The 24,154-nt window shown below is 34.1% G+C and overlaps 1 protein-coding gene and 1 pseudogene across 43 annotated transcripts in view; both read left to right on the top strand.

The window, feature by feature from the left end:
• LOC106873313 (partitioning defective 3 homolog) overlaps positions 1 to 24,154 on the top strand; it is a 220,470-nt gene that overhangs the window by 170,308 nt on the left and 26,008 nt on the right. For 22 of the 42 annotated variants that reach the window (XM_089358156.1, XM_014920634.3, XM_014920632.3 and 19 more), the window contains 4 exons: positions 1,016 to 1,696; positions 4,386 to 4,669; positions 4,951 to 5,099; positions 6,618 to 6,662. In XM_089358156.1, the coding sequence (XP_089214282.1) occupies positions 1,016 to 1,696; positions 4,386 to 4,669; positions 4,951 to 5,099; positions 6,618 to 6,662 (1,159 nt within the window). The remainder of the gene's footprint in view (positions 1 to 1,015; positions 1,697 to 4,385; positions 4,670 to 4,950; positions 5,100 to 6,617; positions 6,663 to 24,154) is intronic. The other 20 variants (XM_089358161.1, XM_089358150.1, XM_014920633.3 and 17 more) reach the window with 1 other exon arrangement.
• LOC149134032 (F-box/WD repeat-containing protein 5 pseudogene) lies at positions 6,709 to 10,259 on the top strand (annotated as a pseudogene). The gene has a single exon (XR_016243258.1). The product of XR_016243258.1 is annotated as an F-box/WD repeat-containing protein 5 pseudogene (transcript).

Below are 24,154 nucleotides of genomic sequence, written 5' to 3'. Positions count from 1 at the left end.
CGATAGTGTGGAAGAAAGATTTTAAAAGATGATGATGATAATGACAATTTTAAAATATTTGTTTTCATAACTTGCTACTAACTTAATTCTTTTATTTGCTATCATATTTCCTGAAATTGAATTCATAAATTGCTTTTGAGAGCTTTCATTTTGGAAAGTTTGCTTTTAAAGACCAAACTCTAAAGTGTGTGTTAATTTAATAGACGGAAATTAAAAGAAGCCTCTGTGTGTCCTTGTTTTGACATAACACAACAGTTGTAAATGAGCATCAGTGTCATACAAGATTTGTCCATTGTTTCCAGTCTTCTATAAAAACATGCTTGGCCATGAGGAAGTATTACCTTGTTTGAAAACAGGTAAGTGTTGGCAACAGGAAAGGCATCTAGCCATAGAAAAACTGCATCAACAAATTCTATCTAAACCATGCAAGCATAGAAAAGTAGGCATTAAAATGATAAAGATGATGATTCCATGCTTATGCTATACCATGGGCCCTTAACTCCTTGATGAAGTTGTATGGGTGTCATCATAACATACAGTGTGTCTTGAGCATTTTTGAACCTGGTGGAGTCCATCCCTCTCCAGGTCTAACTGTACAGGGATTGGTACTTTATTTATCAACTCTGATGGGTGAAAGGCAAAGTTGACTTTAACAGTATTTGAACTCAAAGTGCAGAGAGGCCACACACGCGTGCACACACACACACACAGTTATGATTTGGGAGAGTCGTTATGCCAAGAATAATAAACACACACACTGGTTCTTATTGGTGTAATGAACTTCCCAAAACATGATTTGTTTCAACACAAATTCACATCAAGTATCTTGCAAACCAAATACAAAAACTAGGTATATAAATAATTTTACACACACACACACACACACACTCTCTCTCTCTCTCTCTCTCTCTCTCTCTCTCTCTTTCTCTCTCTCTCTCTCTCTCTCTCTCTCTCTCTCTCTCAAATTATGTCATAAAAATTTATTATCAATGTATTCTTGTTTTCTGTTCTCTAGGATGGACGATTGAAAGTCAATGATCAACTTCTTGAAATCAATGGCCATTCTCTTCTTAGACTTACCAACCAAGATGCTATGGAAACTCTTCGAGAAACTATGCGAAGTATTGATCCAGTTAATGGGAAAATTTCTTTAGTCATTGCTCGTGTAGTAAGAGATGTGGTATCTCCATTATCATTGAATTCTTCGGTTGAAGACTCTGCCAACAAGCAGAAAGATAGCTTCTCTGATGAACTGGAGTCCATTGAGCATGGGAATCTTGATCATAATGCTATCAACCAACAGAACAACCATACAAAGAATTCAGTGCAGCCAAGAAAATGCAAAGGTGTTAAAATTTCAAATGTTGATGTAAATAGTTCTGACTCCACTAATATGGAAATAAGTAAGCCTCTTCCACCACAAGTTGAAAGACTACGAAGTGGATATACCCAAGAAGGGATTAACAATGATTCCTATAATCAAGCAGTACACTCAAGCTTCAACGATAGTATTAGCAGTTACTTCGACCATCAAGGTATTTCACCTACTTCAGAGAGTAAGAACAATAATTCTAGTTCAGAATCAAAACACTCTGTGGCCAAAACATATTCAGATCAAGGATTACAATCTGTTACTGTCAACCCACCTGAGCAAGAAGCTATACTAATTGAAGATGAATTATTTGAACATGATGATGTTAGTCTGGATTTTTGTTTTCATCCTTAATTTTTGTCCTATTGAAGTTGATTTTTCTATATCAGTGCCTCTCAAACTTTTTAACTTTTGCCCCCACCCCACTTTCTTTTTACTAACATTCTTTCATCATCCCTTTACTACAATTCAGCAAAATTAAATTCACCACAAAATTTGCTGTTGAAAAAGTGATCACCATTAAAAGTCTGCTTGTACATAAGTCATTACATCAATATAATGTGGAATATCAAAATAATGTTTTGACCAGTAATATTGGTTTCAAATTTTAGCACAAGACCAGCAGTTTCAGAAGAGGGGGTAAGCCAATTACATCAACCCCAGTACTCAACTGGTACTTATTTTGTTGACCTTGGTAGCGTTTGAATTCAGAGCACAAAGACAGGTGAAATGCCACTAAGCATTTCATCTGATGTGCTAACGATTCTGGTGGCTCACCACCTTATTTTTACCACACAATACAATTTGAAAATATTTTTGAAAATTAGAGCAATTAAAGGATGCATCTATCCCCACCCTCTACTGCCTCCTTTATCCCAATTACTCTATAAAATTTTACACCAATCTGCCCTCCTCCACCTCCAGGAGATAGTATCGTCCACTTTGAGCAGGCTTGCACTATATTATATAAATAAATAATACTTTTTAAAATTTCTTGCTCATGTTTAATTTGGATATTATTTTATAAGAAGTATAAATGTTTGTGTATTTCACCTGAGGGTGGATAGAAATTCTTGGAACAACTATTTTTATACTTAGATGCTTTCCCTGTCTGAAATCGTTCTACAACACCCTATGAGAGATAACTATTTTCCAAATAGAATAAAGGAAAGCACTTTAGTTAACATATGAATTTTGAATTGTTCATGAGCATAGGACCTTTACAATGATCAATATTCCCTATATATATATATATATATATATTCTCTTTTACTCTTTTACTTGTTTCAGTCATTTGACTGTGGCCATGCTGGAGCACCGCCTTTAGTCGAGCAAATCGACCCCAGGACTTATTTTTGTAAGCCTAGTACTTATTCTATCGGTCTGTTTTTGCCGAACCGCTAAGTTACGGGAACGTAAACACACCAGCATCGGTTGTCAAGTGATGTTGGGGGGACAAACACAGACACACAAGCATACACATATATATACATATACATGACAGGCTTCTTTCAGTTTCCGTCTACCAAATCCACTCACAAGGCTTTGGTCGGCCCAAGACTATAGTAGAAGACACTTGCCCAAAGTGTCACGCAGTGGGACTGAACCTGGAACCATGTGGTTGGTGAGCAAACTACTTACCACACAGCCACTCCTGCGCCTATCTATATCTGTGTTATATTATCAGATTGTTTCTTCTAATAAATTAATAGAAAATTAAATGCAAGTTTACCCAATTGCATGTTCAAGTAGAGAATTTTGTAAGAGAATGTGGTTTTCTCCTAATCAATATATTATTAGTGAACAGTTTCAAGCACCACCTATAGATTTTAAGTCAATGAACTATAAGCTGAATCATTGAAGTAATGTTAATCAATCATTACAAAAGACATTTTATTCTGAAATTACTGCAGTTTTTTATGCTTGTTCAAAAAATACATTTAAATATCAAAATCTGAAAACTTATCCAATCATTATCATCTCAATAAATAAAAATAATCAATAATCTGGTTTGAAATTTTCTGAAAAGTTGATATAAGTTTATCCTAAATAAATTCAGGCCAATTCTTTCTTTAACTATTTTGAATTTTCCTTCATTCAGTATTACTGTGCATCAGTTCGATATCTCTTTATTTTATGGTTAGCAATGTTATCACATAAAAACCTTGCCTAGTTCTTTTATCAAGTGACAATGATTAGACAGAATTAGATTTTTGTTCTGTTATTAACAGGTTAAGCCAAAGGAGCAGAAGTCCAAAGACCTTTGGTATTTTGGTTTAACCTGCCAACATTCAAAGCAGCTGATTTTTGGCTACAATAAACTACTATTTTTCAAACTGGCCATCTCATCTTTATTAGATTTAAAGAAGTAAAAACATGTTTTCCTTAGTTTACCATTTCACTTTTTATATGAATATATCAACATTTCTAATTGATATTATAAATTTGAAGTTGTTAAGTGTCCTATGCAGTGATTCTTCATACCTGTGTGTGGGATTTATTAATAATAGTAATTTAGTACCAGTTTGTGAACAATTTCTAATTGTTAAGCCCTTAGTCCATCCCCTTCTATGCCATACATCTATCTGTCCATGCCCACCATGTCTGCAACAAGATCACAAAGTTTTTGAGTGAGCTGAGAAGTGGTTGCTAACCCAAAGCTCATCCCACTTCTTTTACTCAGGCTTGGAACTAGCTGTCATCCTCATTTGAATAATAATAATCAGAGATCTGCTGATTCTGTGTGTGAGAGAGAGAGGGGTGAGGAAATTGCTCCTTCTTCCACAGTGCTTGTATGGTACTTCTTTTTAATTTGCCCCAAAAGGATGAAAGGGGAAGTTTATCTTGCCATCATTTGAACTCAGAACACATAGATCCAAATGAAATATCACATGACGTTTTTCTGATTTCATAACAATTTTGCTGATCAACCACCTAAATGTTAAATATTCTATGTAAATAATCTTCTAATATTAAGGTTTATAGAACTAACTATTTTTCTTTTCCTATTTAGAGATATCCACCAGTTTTTGTTGGGGATCCCTCACTTTCTTATCATTCAAAACACCGTCACAAAGACTTTGACGATCAGCAAGAGCAAAATTCACCTACAAGAATACCCCACCAAAATATTTCACGTTTACCTCAGCCTCATCGAAAAAGCAGTGATAATCAACCACCTCCATATCCTACATCTCATCCATCTGAAGTCTATCATTCAAACCAGTACCGCAATCCTTCAGATCGTTCTGACAACTGGCATCCTCACATAACAGATAAATTTGACGGTGTAGAATTGTAAGTGATGAACAAATATTTTCTTCAAAGTCTTCAATATCTATTCAGTTTTTTTTTTTTATGCTTTATGAATTTATGACTTAATGCTATTCAACATTTTATAATGGAGACATTACCTTAGATAAAATTATGTTTGACTTGTAAAATTACTAAAGTAGAAATTGATATAAATTTATTTGCATTATTTCAAGTTTTTATGACAACATTAAATAAAATGCTAAGTTTTTCATTTCTGTTTCATGTATTTATCTATTTTTTCGATTTTTCTCTTTTCTTTTCAGTGATTCTTTGAGTCCAGACTTAAACCCTAATTTTGCATTCCAACGTGAAGCATTTGGTCGTCAGAGTATGTCAGAAAAACGCCGAGGACACTTAGATGCTCGTCAAACAGAATTTTACCAAATAGCCAAAAGTAACAGAAAAGTTCCAGGTGAATAGTAATTTATCAGTTGTTTATTTATGTTATTCACTTATTAATGTTAGTAAAATTTCCAAATTAAATTGGCTATACTTTTTCTATTAAATATTTAGGTACATTGTCAAAGATCTTAATGACGCCAATGCTATGTAGAAAGGTCTATTGGATTCTATTGACATTTTGTTAATACCTATAAATAGCTTGTAGACATGACTTAGAAGGCTTATAGGTCTATAGTTAGAGTACTGTGATCTTCCTCTTACAGAACTACAATAACAGTTTCTTTAAAAGATTAGGAAATATATCCTGGTGAAAGAAACTAGGTGAATAGTTTAGTAAACTGCATTTGCAGTTACTCCCTGCTTCATCAGCTTTTAGAAATTCAAAATGATTGTAGGCTTTTACTCAACTTCAGTGCATTAATTTTCCATTGAGTTTCTGCATGAAGAATAGATGGGTATCAGCTAATTAGGATCTGACAGTTATTGGTTTCATTGAGATAAATATTTTCATAAAATTTAGTCTAGTGTTCAAAAATGCTGCTTTTGTCAGTCAGAAATTTGTCAGATTCATGTTTCTATGTTCCAGCCAACTGAATATTGGTTTCTGTTTAAGAATTTTCTTGGTAATGAAGTCAGATCTCAGGATGCTGGGTTCCACAGAAAATTTGACAAAAGACAAAAAATACTGACAACATGCAGATTCATGCAAATTATTCCCAGTGTGTCAAAATGATGATGGTTAATTAAATAATAGAAAATGTTAGTAGATAAGTACTTATACAGAAATAACTAAAAAAAAATAGACATTAAAAGGTCAAAACAGATTTAAATAGGTGATTACTTTAAAAGCAAGATCACCGAAATATGATGGTTACTAAATTTATCCAAATACTGATTAATCAAATTTTGTTGAATGTTCTAGGTGTGTGAGGCTTACTCAAGTGTAGGGCAGACTTAAGCTTTGTAAAAGATCAACAAACAGTTTAAGACTGAAATATTTTCAAGGAATCCCACCTTTTGATACTGTCATGGCAACAAGAAATATTTTGTAATCTCTAAAAATTATTTGAAGTTCAATTTAAATCTTTGATATACCAATTCTTTTCCTTGTTGCTGTTTGATTCTTAATATTCAAAAAGAAACTGCATCAATTCTTTTGTCAATTATGAAGAATCTATGCCACTATTAAACTTCTGGCTTTTTTATATTTTTGTTTTAATTTAATATTCGATTGGCTAGCACTATTATTTTAATAAGTAATCTTGTAATTTCAGAAAATAGATACATTACATATGTTAATATACTTTGTCATTAGAATTTTCTTTTTACATTTCAGTATATGTATTTAAAATTTCCATTTCTGAAAAGTCTATAAATTTTCAATGTAATCTTGTTTGCAAGTAATGTAATTACATAAAGGATGACTTATTAGACTTGATTAAACTTATTAGACTTGATTAAAACTATTAGTATAGTATTGTATTTTGTTGTATTTTATAATTATAGTTCTAACATACATCTATTTCAGATGAGATTTTATGTCGTAGAGTGGCATCTTTTCACTATCCAACAGGTACTTAAGTTACTATGGCAAGATAGCTGGGGGATAGGGGTTTTTTTTGGTTTTGTTTTTTTTGGCATGAGTAGTTTATCACACTTTACTGATACCATCAGTCTTCAATTTACTAATAACCAATATTTTATGTTAATGCTCGTTCTATTTATTTTACTAAATTATTCATTTCTAATACAATTTGTTTTATATCAATTTTATACATTTATTTTTTAAAATGTTACTAGTATTAGAACCATTATCCTCTATGAAATATAATTTAATGTTTCATTTGCAAGTGAAACTATCTAAATAGTAACAAAGAGGCAACTATAATCTGTAGTTAACTTTTTACAGATATTCACTATCCATGAGATTTTGTCAAGTTATTATTAGGATCCAAAAGACTATTATAAAAAAAATATAAGCAATTGCTATCTGAGGTATTATTTTAGTATTAATTTAGTAAAGTAAACGACAAAAACAAAACGATTGCATTAAGTCAGTTACAATTGTATATTTAATCTATTTAAGGCCACTTTACTAGTTCCAAATTAGATTTAACAATGAAACTAACACTTGGTGCTAAATATATTCTCGTGGTTGTCATATGACTTTCATTGAAGAAGAAATTCTAAAATTATGAAATTCTTTAAACTGCATATTTGATTAAACTTGTAGGGCACAATTTTTTGTAGAAAATATTTAATTTCATTTCTGAAAGGATAACAGATGTGTGAAATCAGAAGAGGCCTGCATGTCACTAATATTAGGTACAGTTTAGTATTGGTCTAACACTATAAACATATAGCTTGCTATTTTTTAGATTTTTGTTTTGTTTGTTGTTTTTTTACATCTAGGAAAATGATGAAGAAATTACATCAGTTTCAGAAGGCATGGCCACATTTTGTTGCACATATACCGTAAAAGCCCATGTAATTTGCCACCTGTGTAATTTATGCAGGTGATTTTCAGGATAAAAATTGTTAAAAATAGCTTCCACTCATGTAAAATTCGCACCCAGAAGTTTTCAGAATTGCCGATATGGCCAGGGGCAAAAGGTTTTCAATTTAGTTGTATTTAGCATAACTTAAGATTAGATTTTATTAAATTTTCATTAAATAAAAATAATTTCTTGAAGAAAAATTAAATAATGATAAAGATTCAGATAAATGTTCTATGCCTGGTTGTGTTCGAGATCCAAGAAGCTGTTCTGCTGGAGTATGGATTCCCAAAAGAAATACAAATATTCGCAAGAGTTTAAGGTTTTCATCTGCTACAACTTCACTGAAAGATATAGAAGAAATATCTAAGAAGGCTAGTGACTTAAAGGAAAACTCAAAAGTTCATGACAAATACCTTATTTTTACAATGGGTTCTAAAACTTACACACTTCATCAGATTGGTATTAAAAAAATTCATTCTCTTGAAGCCATACACTATGAAAATGTGGAAGAGTCTGAAGATGGTGTAAGGTTGCTCCCAAATGTGGAAGACAATCAACCAGGATCCCCTCACCAGTTTGACAAAGTCTATCATCTTATTGAACTTGATGGCCATATTATTGGCATGTGTTTGTCACTTGACCATAGATATCTTTATATAAACAGCCAGCCCTGGCCTAAAAATTGTAGCATTGAAAATCCACTAACACCACCTCCCATTGCGCAGGAGATTGATATCCATGTGATAGACTTGGTCCACCTGAAGGAAATGGGCATCATGCACAGGTCCCATAAAGCATACACTCCAAATGATGAGTGTTTCTTTATTTTCCTTGATGTCTGTGATGAATTTGTTGCAAGTGGTGCTGAGGACAAATTTGGTTATTTATGGGATAGGCACTATAGTGTTCGCCTCCAAAAGTTCCCACACAAAGGTGTAGTGAACTCTGTTGCATTTCATCCTAAAAACCCTGAGATGTTAGTAACTGTTAGTAATGACTGCACTGTAAAAATCTGGTGTTCTCATCATTTGGAAAAGCTTTGTAAACAGGAAAGAGCTAGCAATAACAAGGACCAAATAACACCAGAGTTTGAATGTAATCTAACACAGACTGAACAGTTGAATTCAGAACCACATTGACCCTAGCAGTCAAAGTCATACATGCAATGGCAGAAAGACAAGCAGAAATAGAAAAGCTTAAGGCATAAACAGTTACAATGATATTCATTTATTTTAATCTCAGCTTGGCTGTATTTTTGCTGGTACAATAGTTTGTTTCGAACATTCCTTCTTTATTTAAACGTAATGTATCTCAATTGTTAAAGAGCCTACCAATTCAATAAGATTTTTTTTCACATTGCGAAATGGAAATCCGACATATTTTCATGATAGTATGTTTAGATAGACATCTGATTGATATAGCATGTGTGTGTGTGTGTATCTACATACACACACACACATATATATATTCACACAAATACATACATGTGTATATATTTAATTTCCATGTATACTCTGACTTCCTTTTGTTTTGTAAGTTAACAATGTTGTCGGTGACCAGAAATTTGCTTTCTTACAATGGAGTAAACAATTTTCTCTTTGATTCACATTTCAGTGTGAGCTGTTTATTTAACATAATGACTTTTTAAATGGAGACATGAAACTTTGTTTTCCCTTTAATACAGTTTGAAAATCCTTGTCAACAATGTTCTTCTGTGTAGTGCCTCAAATAAGAGAGACAACATAACTAATTAGTCGGCTTATAATTACATTTGTAATTTTGTACTTTTGAGACATACATTTTGCTCTTTTAGAAGTGTGGAACTGCTTTACACAAAAAATAATCATAAATTTGACATTAAGAAGCTTTGCCTTTCATCCTTGTGGTGGATGGGAATAAATAAGTACAGGTCATATATTGTGTTGATGGTAATCCACTGTATTCTTCTTTTCTATATTTTGTAATCCCTTGTCAGTATTAGAAATCAGTTTTGTTCTATTTGGGGCTTACTGCTTATAACTATTATTTTCTTTGAAAGGAATATAAAATATTAATGCTGTTGTTACACCTCAGCTCTTGTAATGCAGTTGATTTAATTTTTTGATTTTATTGCATTATAAGGTTTGTTTTGATTGTATGTATTTTTAACTTTACTTTTCTTCTATGAAGAAGAGTATTTTATTTATTTACTGATAAACTATAGCTTCTATATTAGTTATGCCAGTTAGCAGTATCAGTAGGGCAACAGACAAAATATTTTCCAGCTATGTCTCTTTATGCAGCGAGTTCAATTCTGACCAGGGTTAGCCATGTCTTTCATCTTTTTGGAATCAGTAAAATAAGTTTTAGTCAAGAACTGAGGCTGTTCCAATTGCACATAGTCTCCCTCCAAAATGTTTGGCCTTGTGCTTACCTTAGAAATCCTATATATAAGTAATGTGGTTGAAGCTTTTATTGGTTTTTATTCAGTGTCCCCAAATTTATCAGAAAACAACTTAGAAGACACATAGAAGAATATTAATAAGCTGCTATAGTCTGTAACAATTACTAAAACCAACTTATTTACCAGCTATTGTGTTTTGTGTTGTCTTCTATATAAATGAAATCCGTGTTGCTCACTCGGTATACCCTTCCTTCAACAATGTCAGTCCGCTTTACTCACTCGCCATACCCTCCCCTTCCCTCAACGTTAGCGTCCCAATAAAAATAAGTGAATGAGAAATATGACACTGATTGTCTGCTGGTATCTGAATGTGTGTGTATATATATGCATACAAGCAACTGTATGAGACTGTGTGTTTAAGTGTTTGTATGTGTATTAACTGTATGAGAGTGTGTCTCCGTGTAACTGTTATTAACCAGAAATTACCGAAGTATTATTTCACAAATTGTGAGCAGATAGCTGTATGTGTGTGTATATATATATATATATTATACATTAGTGTACATTTATATGTGTGTGTGTATATATATATATATATATATATATATATATATACACAACAATTTAGCTAGATGTAAAATTCACCTAAGGGATATTAAATATCAGAAGAATTTACTGGTTTATATTACATATATCAATAACAATGTTATTCCAATAGGTAAATAAAAAGTAAACGTACAGTTTATTAATATATAAATAAGAAATGGAAAACAAAATAATAAATTGAACAATTATAAATTCAATTCAATTTAAATATTTTATACAAACAAATGACACATCTCATAAATTACAGCTGTTTCTGCTTCATTAATAAAACAAAGTTTTTCAAGAATAATCAAATCTATTTAAATATGTAATGATGCTTCATCATATAGACATATCTGCTTAAATATTTGACAAAAAATATCAATTGAAGATATAACTGCTAAGGCTTTACGAAAACACTTCATAAGAGCAAGCTTAATCATAAATAAGTAAAGAATCTAACTGAAATTACATAAATTCCCAAATTTAAATCTATAAATATTTGATGTTCGTATTTCGCTCAATGTTCATATTTGGGGCATTTCGTTTATATTGATATTACTTTGATTTGAAGTGTGTATAGACTTTATTTTTCTATGTCTATATAGAGTTGGTTTCGTTTTACATTTTGTTTATATGTATCCATATGTATATATATGAGAGTGAATGAATAATGTGGTATATATGAGGATATAGCGTATTTATCTCATTTAACATATATAAATGTGTATATGTATATTGTCTGATATATATATACATGCATTGATGTATTTATGTATAAGTATGTATATGTGTGAATTTAAAAAAATATTTATATATATATGTATTGAAAAAAAAGTCGTCAGAATTTTGGAATAACTTCTTTCATTTATTTTATACATATATTGGCGCTTTCGTTTGTCTTTCGAACTTGTCAAATATAATTCTGTGAAAATACAGAGATCTTGCTTATTTATATAAAACAGGTGTTTTTTTTTGGTTTTGTTTATAACAGAATATTGTTTTGTTTTTTTTATTTTTTGGGGTGAGGCTTTGGAGACAATGGAAGATGTATAAGCAGATAGATAGATAGACAGGCAGATAGAGAGATAGATAGATAGACTGATAGTCAGACAGAGAGATGGATGTGGTAAAAGAGAGAGAGAGAAGGGCCATTGTATTGAAATGGTCTTTTTAAGGAGTGTCAAAAAAAATAATAATAATAAAATAAGGGTAAAAACTTGTTTACTACTTACTCTTTTGTTTTGAGAGGGTTTCTAGGGATGGTAGAAGGAAGAAAAGAAAAAAAAGAAGAGAGAAAAAAATAGAGAATGATAAATAGAAAATATAAAGAAAACAAAGAATGTCTTCCTGTTTTTTCTTTGCTTTTAGTTCTTTCCTTTTATGTTCTTTGTCCTTTCTTTTTATATACACTTTGAGTCCTATTTAGAATATATTTCTGTCATACATTCATTTGTTTATTTATTTTTGGTATGGTGTAGTTCTGCATGAGAGTATATTAGTATAATATTTGTAAATTTGAAAAATCAATTAATTAGAAAAAATAACTATATATATCATATCACACATATATACATATATATACATACAAAACGTATTCCTTGTTTTTCTTTTTTTTCTTTCAAACATTTAACTTTGGGGAAAATTTTTTTATGTAGAGTAGTTCCATTGCCTTTCAGTATTGTGGATCGTCCCGTGTACATTTATAAAAGGGAAAGATTTTGAACTTTCTGTCTCCACATATTTCCAGATGTTTACTCAATGGAATCTTTCGTAGTTCTTCTTACCAGATATGTTGCCTGTGAATTCTTGCACGTTGACAGAGTGAGTTATTTGTTTCGCTAATGTAATTTTCTTTACAGTTTGGACAGGTGATGCAGTATATGAGATTTTGTGTTTTGCAGTTCATATCTGCATTTATTTTAAAAATAGATCCATTCTTGAATTTTATGTGGGAACCACTTTCTATGTATTTGTAGTTGGTATTGTTACACGTTCCACATCTCCTATCACCACATTCTTTTACTATGAATTCTGGTTTAGTCTCTGATCTGAGTTCTGCCCTTGTGAGGTGTTTTTTAAGGTTTTTTGGTTGGCGTCTGCTATTCCGTAAGGTGTTTTTTTCAATCAGAGTTTTCATCTTGGGGCTTTCAAGGAGTATAGACAAGTTCGATTTTATGACGTGGAATATGTTAGTTATTCCAGGACTGTATGTGTTAATGAACGGAATCGTGTTTTCATTAACTTTGTCCTTTGGTGTCTGTAGTTGGGTGATATTCAGTTCCATCGCCTTTTTAATTCCTTCATTAATTAGGCCTAAGGGGTATTTTTGTATAGAAAGGAAGCCTTTCAGTTCATTGAGTCTGGTTTCACACATTTTAGGGTCACTTACTATAGCACAGATGCGTCTGGCCATGCTGTATGGGATGTTTCTTTTGATGTGTGATGGGTGACAAGAATAGAAGTTTAAATATTGGTGTGTATCAGTTTTTTGTAGAATATGTCTGTTGTGACTGTGCAGTTTTGTATTTTTATGTGGATATCCAGGAATGGTAGTTCATTGCAACTGGATTCACAACAGAATCCAGTTGCAATGAACTACCATTCATTGTGGTATTAGTTTGGTTTTGATGTATGTATAGAATTTATTTTTCTATGTCCATATAGAGTTGGTATCGTTTCTCGTTTTGTTTATAAGTATTGATAACCATATGCATGTGAGTAAATGAATAATAGGATATATATGTAGATATAGCGTATTTATCTTATTTAATTTATTGTTTTGGCTCATTATTAATGTGGGACATTTCGTTTGTATAGTATTACTTTGTTTTTGTTGTATGTATATATTTAAATGTTTTTTTTGTTGACCATATCAAGTTGGTTTTGTTTTTTTATTTTGTTTCTATAAATGGAAAAATAGTTATCTCCCCTGCATTCTAATTGTTAGATTCATAATATTTAGATTTGAATTAATATATAAAATAATGTTTTAACATAAATAGATACATGTGTGTATGAATTGTATATGTATGCAAATTGTAAAAAATAGATATATATGTGTGTGTGTGTGTGTGTAAGATAGATAGATGAATGACTAAACTTGTGTATGGGAATATGCATGTGTGTATACATACGTGTATGAGTGTTTACTTGCTTGCTTAAGGTAGTCCATCTTGACAGATGACGATGTCGTCTTTGATCCTTAGGGGTTGTCCTGATGGCATTGGCAGGCCCTCTTGTGGCTGAAAAGGCCAATTCTAGAGGCACATGTCTGATTACACTGAGAGCAGCGAAGAGGATTCTGACGAAGATGAGCTCATCTACAATTTTGCTGACGTTCCTTGAGCTGTCTCCGCTTTTCTTCACGAAGTCTAGTCCACTCATCTTCAAAATGCTGCTTACCAGTTTTGACCATATTCCTCCAGATAGTACGGTCTGTGGCCACAGTTTCAAGTTCACCAAGGGGGATGTTGCAGAGCTTCAGGGATTTCTTGAGATGATTTCTATATCACACCTTTGGACCTCCATGTAGTCGGTTACCCTCTGCTAACTCCCCAAAAAGGACAATCTTGGGTATACAGTTTTCCAGCATCCTGATAACATACCCTACCCAGAGCAGTTGACGTTTGAGGATCATGCATTCGATGCTGGTCAGTTTTGCTCATCTCAGGATCTCCATATGTGGGATCTTGTCCTTCCAGGTCAGATGAAGAATGCGCTGGAGACAGTGGATATGAAAGGATTTGAGGAGTTTGACATGACAACGATAAAGTATCCAGGTTTCTGAGGCATACAGAAGCATGGAAACCACAACAGCATGATAAACCTCGATTTTTGTGGAGAGATTCAGATCATGATTAAGGAAGATCCTTGAGACGTCCAAAAGTGGAGGAGGCAAAGTGGATGCGATTCTGAATTTTGTGGTCAATGACCCCATTGCTTGAGATGATGCTACCCAAATAGGTAAATTTCTCAGTGTTCTTTAGCTGGTTGTATTGGATCAAAAGAGTCACAGGGGGTGAACCATTTTTGGAGCATTGAAGGATCTCTGTTTTCTTGGTGTTGACCTGGAATCCTGTCCAACATTAGGCATTGCACACAACATCTAGGTTCTGCTGAAGGCTGGTTCATGGTCGAGAGCTTCGCAGTCATCGGTATAATGTAATTCGAAGAGAGTGGTGGATTGAGTCTTTGTTAGTGATTTTAGTCTCCTCAAGATGAAGAGACTGCCATCGTGGCGATATTGAATTGAGATGCCATCTTTGGGGTTGAGGTCATAGTGAATAGTAAGGTCACAGCTACAAGGAACACGTTGAAGAGGACAGGGGCCAGGACACAGTCTTGTTTAACACCAACTTGAACATTGAAGTAGTCAGACTGATCACCACCCAATGTCAGATGTGCTTGCATGCCTTCATGGAACTGGCGTAACATGGCGAGAAGCTTAGGAGGGCATCCATACCTCTGCAGGACATTCCATAGTAGTGGGCAGCTAATAGTATCAAAAGCCTTAGTTAGGTCAATAAAGGCAAACGAGGCATCATGCTGTTATTCTCGGCACTTCTCTAACAGAAGGCAGGAGACAAAGACCATGTTGATAGTGCTACGGTTAGCTCTAAAACCGCATTGAGACTCTGGGGGGATTCCTTCAACGAAGAGGCCAAGAAGTCAAGAGAGCAGGGCATGTGCCAAGACCTTTCCTGCAACATCCAGGATTGAAATACCTCTGCTGTTGTTGCAGTCTGAACAATCTCCTTTCTTCTTGAAGATGGTGATTATGTCTGCATGTTTCCAGCATTGAGGGATCAAGACACTTTTCCAACAGCAGAGGATAATCTGATGAAGACGCTGGACAAGAGCAGGACCACCATATTTATAGATCTCCCCTGACACACCATCTGATTCAGGTGATTTCCTGTTTTTTTTAAGTAGGAGAGAGCTGTATGGATTTCCACATGGGAGGGTTCTGTATCCAGCTCAGGGAGAGGAAGGAGATGAGGGAGCTCATCAATCAGTGTGGTGCCTGTAGGATTTATCTTGTTCAGCAAGGAGTTGAAGTGTTCTACCCATCTGTCACGGATCTGGGTCTTTTCCTTGTAGAGAGTGTTGCCATCTGAAGACCGTATCGGATTGATATGATTGGAGGATGGACCGTACATGGATTTGGCTGTAGTGTAGAACTCGTGGATCGTATTTTCATCCGCAAAACATTGAATTTCTGCAGCTTTGTTCTTCCACCAATTGTTCTAAATCTGCCTAAGTCTGCTCTGGCATTCCGAGCGAAGATCTTTCCAATTCTGGAGGTGTGTGTTCGACCTGCTTGAGAGTTTGGCATCATGAACCCGGTTTTTACTTCTGAAAAGAGGAAGGATCTCATCAGCAGATCCATCAAACCAGTCAGGAGTGTGACGTTTAGTGTGTTCTAGTTGTTCAGTTGCAGCCGAGGAGATCAGAGAGAAATGTTTGTCCCATATATATCATCTAGCTCCTCTTGGTTTACCGAGGTAGGATCAGGGAGTGGGAGAGTATCCAATTTGATGGCAAGCTGATCTTGAAAGAGGGCACAATTCTCAGGATCATACAGTTTTGTGTATACATACAGTTTCATGTATACATACAGGATCATTCAGTCATTTTGATGATGTCGACTATCGGCTAGGGGGTCGAATGTTGATTCTAAACTTGGAGCGGATAAGGTTGTGGTCCATCCAGCAATCTGCTCCACGCAGCAATCTGCTCCATGCATTGCACGCGTATGGAGGACATCGCCCATGTCTTGACGACGGACAATGATGTAGTCTAGGAGATGCCACTTTTTGGAATGTGGGTGTATCCATGACGTCTTGTAAATGTCCCGCTGTTGAAAGAAGGTGTTAGTGATGCACAGGTCATACTTAGAGCAAAAGGTGAGTAGTCTCTGTCCATTAGCATTCATTTTCCCTGTGCTGTGAGGACCTAGGATCCCTTGCCAGGCAGTATTGTCACCCATGAGTACGATCTTGTCCAATTAGGAAATACTCCGAAACGCAGTATGCAGAGAATCATAGAAGGCGTCTATTATCTCTTCATCAGAGTCAAGAGTTGTCCATAAATGCTGAGAATTGTCAAAACATTTGTTCGAAAGTGGGATTTTGATTGTCATCAGGCAGGGTACTCCAGGAATTTTCTGCAATAGGCTGTTCTTGATTGCGAAACCAAACCCCATGCAAATGGGACATCTCAGAGGCATGTCCTTTCCAGAAGGTGTATTCACCAGCTTCTTCAGTGAGGGAACCCTCACCGGAGAAACGCGTCTCACTGAGTGCATCAATGTCGACGTTGTAGCGCTTGAGTTCGGTGGCTACAATAGCAGTGTGTCACGGGGCGGGGGTCATCGAGCGTCTAGCTCATCATGTGAAACGTCATCAATGAGGGTGCGAACATTCCAACATGCAAAGGATGAGGTTCGGGGGTTTCTTTTTCAATTTTGATGCTTGGTTTCAATGACATGCTTGGGGATGACTCACTGGGAGTGGTTACCCAATTGAGCAAGTGAGGATGAGCTTTTTCTGAGCCACATTTTCTAGGCCCTTCCCCATGTGAGATAGGCAGTGCTATCCCTGAAAAGGGTTGCCTGGTCACACAAGCAGGACCAAGGTGGATGTTCGTCCACAGGTCCATGCAACAACGACCATCTTATTATGCCACCTATGTGCAGGACCCCAACTAGAGGCTTCCAACTACATTCTAGTCTGCCCCCGTTGCCAGATGATCCCATCGTCGCAGGACTTGCAGAGAGGATGAAAGAGAATGAAGGATGAAAGGCGAAGCTTGTGCTATGAAAAGTTTAAGGTGCCAGAGAGGATGCAGTTCTCAGTTGCACGCACTTGACAGAAGGCGAGGGGGGGTTCAATAGCTAGAGGAGTCTCGAGACGATTGACCCTTGTCTTCTGTTATAACAAGCTGCCGGAGTTGGTGGATAAGATCCTATGCTCCACCTTGGGACCAGCCCATCTGGTCCTGTTCACAGGTTTCCTGCGGCAAGCTACCGGAACTCCAGTTTATCGTAGTCTGCCTTTATAGCCAGCTTGCATAGCATCACCCTCATCCGCCATTGTTCCTAGTGATCTGGTGGAACAATGGATCACTAGGATAATCCATTGTTCATCCGCCATTGGGGACTTGCAATACCAGAGCGCCGTTAGCCACGCTTTCAGGATTCGGGTTCTAAATATATATAAAAGTAAATATATATATATATACATACATACATACATATACATATAACAAAATACAAATAAAAATAAATAATAAAAAATGAAAAAATAAATTAATTTTTTTTCTTTTAAATATGCGTACATAAATGATAAGTGTATGTGTGTGTGTATATATATAAGTATATATAAATAGGTATATATGAACGTGTGTATTGTGCAATAAAATTAGTTATAGAATGGAATATTTATAGATTTAAATTTAGGAATTTACATAATTTTAGTTAGATTATTTACTTATTTATGATTAAGCTTGCTCTTATGAAGCATTTTCATAAAGCCTTAGCAGTTATATTTTCAATTGATATTTTTCATCAAAAATTTAAGCAGATATGTCTGTCTGATGAAGCAGCATTACATACTTAAATAGATTTGATTTTTCTTGAAAAACTTTGTTTTATTAATGAAGCAGAAACAGCTGTAATTTATGAGATGTGTCATTTGTTTGTATAAAATATTTAAATTGAATTGAATTTATAATTATTATAATTATTGTTTTGTTTTCCATTTCTTATTTATATTTCTATATACACGTGTATATGTGTGTGTGTGTAGAGTGTTAGGTGTGATGTACAGAATTAAATATTGAAAAAAAGTTGTCAGAATTTTGGAAAAACTTTTTATTTTATTATATCTTCATTTTCATATTAACACTTTCATTCATCTTTCAATATTGCCAAATACAATTCTGTGAATATACAGATATATAAAACAGATGTTTTTTTATATTTTGTTTATAAGAGAACATTGTTTTTGTTTTGTTTTTTTGGGGTGAGGCTTTGGAAACAATGGAAGATGGATAGACAGATTGATGGACTGACAGATAGTCAGATAGATAGATAGATAGATAGATAGAAAGAAAGAAAGATGGGTAAGGTAAAAGAGAGAGAGAAGGGCTATACATTTTCCTATCCACCACTTTTCATTGTATTGAAATGGTCTTTTTAAAGATTGTCAAAAAAAATAAATAAATAAATAAAAGTAAAAACTTGTTTACTATTTACACCATTGTTTTGAAATGGTTTCTAGGGATGGTAAGAAAAGAAAGAAAAGAAAAAGAAAAAAGAAAAAATAGAGAATAAGAAATAAAAAATAAAAAATGTTTTCTTGTCCTTTCTGTTTTAGTCCTTTCTTTTAATATTCTTTGAGTTATATTTAGAATATATTCCTGTCATACATTTATTTATTTATCTTTGGTAAGGTGTATAGTTCCCTACGAGAATACATTAGTATAATATTTGTAAATTAATAATTTGAAAAATCAATTAGTAAGTAAAATAAGATAACTATATACATCATATCATACCCATACATATATACATACATACAAAATGTACTCTTTGCTTTTCTTTTTTCTCTTTCAAACATTTAACTTTAGGGAGAATCTTTTTATGAAGTGTAGTTCCATTGCATTTTGGTATTGCGGATCATCCCGTGTACATTTGTAAAAGGGAAAGATTTTGAACTTTCCGTCTCCACATATTTCTAGATGTTTACTCAATGGAATCTTTCGTAGTTCTTCTTACCAGATATGTTGCCTGTGAATTCTTGCACGTTGACAGAGTGAGTTATTTGTTTCGCTAATGTAATTTTCTTTACAGTTTGGACAGGTGATGCAGTATATGAGATTTTGTGTTTTGCAGTTCATATCTGCATTTATTTTAAAAATAGATCCATTCTTGAATTTTATGTGGGAACCACTTTCTATGTATTTGTAGTTGGTATTGTTACACGTTCCACATCTCCTATCACCACATTCTTTTACTATGAATTCTGGTTTAGTCTCTGATCTGAACTCTGCCTTGTGAGGTGTTTTTTAAGGTTTTTTTTGTTGGCGTCTGCTATTCCGTAAGGTGTTTTTTTCGATCAGAGTTTTCATTTTCGGGCTTTGTAGGAGTATAGGCAAGTTTGATTTTATGATGTGGAATATGTTAGTTATTCCAGGACTGTATGTGTTAATGAACAGAATCGTGTTTTCATTAACTTTTTCCTTAGGTGTCCATAGTTGGGTGATATTCAGTTTCATCGCCTTTTTAATTCCTTCATTAATTAAGCCTAAGGGGTATTTTTGTATAGTAAGGAAGCCTTTGAGTTCGTTGAGTCTGATTTCACACATTTTAGGGTCACTTACTATAGCACAGATGCGTCTGGCCATGCTGTATGGGATGTTTCTTTTGATGTGTGATGGGTGACAAGAATAGAAGTTTAAATATTGGTGTGTATCCGTTTTTTTGTAAAATATGTCTGTTGTGACTGTGCAGTTTTGTATTTTTATGTGGATATCGAGGAATGGTAGTTCATTGCAACTGGATTCTGTTGTGAATTTGATGGAAGGATGAAGTGTGTTCAGTATATTGTTAAATATATTTAGATCTTCATTCGATTTTTCCCAAAAGATGAAGCAATCATCAAGGAAGCGTTTCCACTTTTTAATGATATATTTCTTGTTTTCCTGATCAAAAGTTTTTTCTACTTTCTCATAGAGCTTTTCTTCTAAGTATCCCATAACTAAGTTTGCATATGAGGGCGCAAATCCCGTACCCATAACCGTGCCCTTTTATCTGCCGATATGTTTTATTGTCGAATTTAATGGTATTTTCTTCTAGCACTAGACGGTTGGCCTTGGTGATGAAGTCAGTCTTGAAGTGTTCATTTATCCATTTCCTGTGTTTTTCTACCCAGTGTTTGATTGCTTCTAGGCCTAAAATGTGACGTATATTGGAATAGAGATTAGTGACATCAAAACTTGCCAGTATAGTACCTTCTGTAACAGTGGGGGGAATGTGTTGGATGAAATCTATGCCATCCTGTACATAGCTGGGTATTAATGGTCACAACCCCCTACAAGGGAAAGGACAAATATTTAGATGTGTATATAGACACAATTTCAAAATTTCCCCTAGATACCCACAGATGTAAACAAAACCTTTGTGAAAAAGAAAAGGAAGCCTTACAAACACTGAAGAATGACAACACAATCATCCTAAAAGAAGCCAACAAGGGAGGGGCAATAGTTATCATGGACAAAGACTATTATAAAGATAAAATATTGGAAATGCAAGGAAGAACCAAAACACTCAGAAAAAACAATAATGAATAAAATCAGAAGACTAATCAATGAATTCCAAGATTCCTTCACTAACAAGGAAAAAGAGTATATATGCAACTCTGTTATCAAAGAGAGCAATTTTTATGGATTGCCTAAAATTCACAAAAGCTCCGAAATACAAAATGCCATAAATAAGCAGAAGAACCAATACGTAAAAATACTAAGGCCAATAGTCGCTGGACCTCAAGCACCAACACAACAGCTAAGTCATTTTCTAGATATACTCCTAAAACCTTTGTGCCCATAAAATCAAACTTGCCTATACTCCTACAAAGTCCCAAAATGAAAACTCTGATAAAAAAAAAACACCTTACGGAATAGCAGACGCCAACCAAAAAACCTTAAAAAACACCTCACAAGGGCAGAATTCAGATTAGAGAATAAACCAGAATTCATAGTAAAAGAATGTGGAGATAGGAGATGTGGAACATGTAACAATACCAACAACTTAAGGTACATAGAAAGCGGTTCCCACATAAAGTTCAAGAGCAGAAAATGCAGATATGAACTGTAAAACACAAAATCTCATATATTGCATTACCTGCCCAAACTGTAAAGAAAATTACATTGACGAAATAAATAATTCCCTCTGCCAACGTGCAAGAATTCACAGGCAACATATCCGGCAAGAAGAACTACGAAAGATTCCATTGAGTAAACATCTAGAAATATGTGGAGACGGAAAGTTCAAAATCTTTCCCTTTTACAAATGTACACGGGATGATCCGCAGGAACTACACCTTACCAAAGATAAATAAATGTATGACAGGAATATATTCTAAATATAACTCAAAGAATATAAAAAGAAAGGACTAAAACAGAAAGGACAGGAAAACATTTTTTATTTTTTATTTCTTATTCCCTATTTTTTCTTTTTTCTTTTTCTTTTCTTACCATCCCTAGAAACCATTCAAAACAATGGTGTAAATACATAATTGCCCACGAGCATATGGCGTAGTGGTTAAGAGCGCGGGCTACTAACCCCAAGGTTCCGAGTTCGATTCACGGCAGCGACCTGATTAATAATAGTAATAATAATAATATAATAATAGTAACATCATTAGGAATGAGAACCCAGGTTCGAAATTTCCCCAAGACACCTGACGAAGGCTGAAGGGTATATCAGCCGAAACGTTGTGTTAACAACAAACAAGATGAGGACAAATATCCGACAAATGTAAATAATGTAAATAATTTAAATAATTCCTCATCTCTTAAATATAGAACTGAATGGTGTAAATAGTAAACAAGTTTTTACTTTTATTTATTTATTTATTTATTTGACAATTCTTAAAAAGACCATTTCAATACAATGAAAAGTGGTGGATAGGAAAATGAATAGCTCTTCTCTCTCTCTTTTACCCTACCCATCTTTCTATCTGTCTGACTATCTATCTATCTATCTATCTATCTATCTATCTCTCTATCTGTCTGTCTGTCTATCCATCTTCCATTGTTTCCAAAGCCTCACCCACACAAAAAAAAAACAATGTTCTCTTATAAGCAAAATAAAAAAAGACATCTGTTTTATTTTTTTTTTGTTGGCACTCTGTCACTTATGATGGTCGCTTATGATGTCGAGGGTTCCAGTTGATCCGATCAACAGAACAGCCTGCTCGTGAAATTAACGTGCAAGTGGCTGAGCACTCCACAGACACATGTACCCTTAACGTAGTTCTTGGGGATATTCAGCATGACACAGTGTGACAAGGATGACCCTTTGAATTACAGGCACAACAGAAACAGGAAGTAAGAGTGAGAGAAAGTTGTGGTGAAAGAGTACAGCAGGGTTCGCCACCATCCCCCGCCGGAGCTTTGTAGAGCTTTAGGTGTTTTCGCTCAATAAACACTCACAACGTCTGGTCTGGGAATCAAAACCGCGATCCTACGACCGCGAGTCCGCTGCCCTAACCACTGGGCCATTGCACCTCCACCTGTTTTATATAAATAAGCAAGATATCTGTATATTCACAGAATTGTATTTGGCAAGTTCAAAAGACGAATGAAAGTGTTAATATGAAAATGAAGATATAATAAAATTTTAAAACTTTTTTCAATATATATGTATATATACATGTGTGCTTCCCTTTCTCTCTCACATACACTCAAAGACGTGTATACACATGAAGAGTTGTTAAGAATTATCAACAAAACAAAGCTGATAAATATGCACAGGTGTTGCAAATTAAGTTTAATTACCAATAAATATCAGCTTGGATGACACTTTACTCAGCTGAGTAAAATATGGCCCAAGCCATGATTACCAGCATGTACATCAAACTTCAAAAAATTGTTAACTATTTAATGTTTTTAATGAATTAATACAGAAAAAGTAAGCATTATACTGTCCAGCATAAATAAAAGTCAACTTCATTATATTTAAACCCATTAAATGAGTCAAATTCCAGTATGAATGTTTACGTTTTGTACATCTTTTTGAAGGAAAAAATTCTAAAATCAATCTACTCATGTAATTTATGCAGCCCCTAAAGTTTAGTTTTATTTTTGCAAAAAAAAGTGCGTAAATTACATGGATTTTTACAGTAGTTAACTGAAATGAAAATAAAATTATTCACATTTTTAATTCTTTGAATTCTGTTTATTTACATCTTTATCCCCAAAGTATCACATTTAGTCTTCTCTAGTTAATGATAACCAAAGCTGTTAATGTTCCCAAATTTCAGTATTAGCCTCAATTTCAATAATTTGGTTAATTCATTCAAAGTGTCTAACTTTAGACTATGAAACTTGAATTTTTGACTTTAGTAGAAATCAAGTACACATCATGGCACTAATTTATTGTATCAATTTAGAAAGTTAAAGAATCTAAGAAACACTGTTAAAATTTTCCTTAGTTTCTATCTCTAGTTAAACAAAGGCTGGAGGTGGAATCAATTTCATTTCATCTTATAAAATTATTTTATGATATATTTTAAAAAATAAATAAATAATACAATAAAGAGATGAGGAATTATGTACATTATTTACATTTGACATATTTGTCCTCATCTTGTTTGTTGTTAATACAATGTTTCGGTTGATATACCCTCCAGCCTTCATCAGGTGTCTTGGGGAAATTTCAAACCTTGGTTCTCATGCCTGGAATTGGAGTCGGAATCTTGGGGTTAGTAGCCTGCGCTCTTAACCACATATGGTGTAATGGTTAAGAGCGCGGGCTACTAACCCCAAGATTCCAACTTCAATTCCAGGCAATGACCTGAATAATAATAATAA

Source organism: Octopus bimaculoides, chromosome 9 (genome assembly GCF_046866305.1).
Source record: "Octopus bimaculoides isolate indiv1 chromosome 9, ASM4686630v1, whole genome shotgun sequence".
In the NCBI taxonomy this organism is placed as follows: Eukaryota; Metazoa; Mollusca; class Cephalopoda; order Octopoda; family Octopodidae; genus Octopus; species Octopus bimaculoides.
The sequence above is the reverse complement of the archived record's forward strand: the minus strand, read 5'-3'. Positions and strand labels throughout refer to the sequence as shown.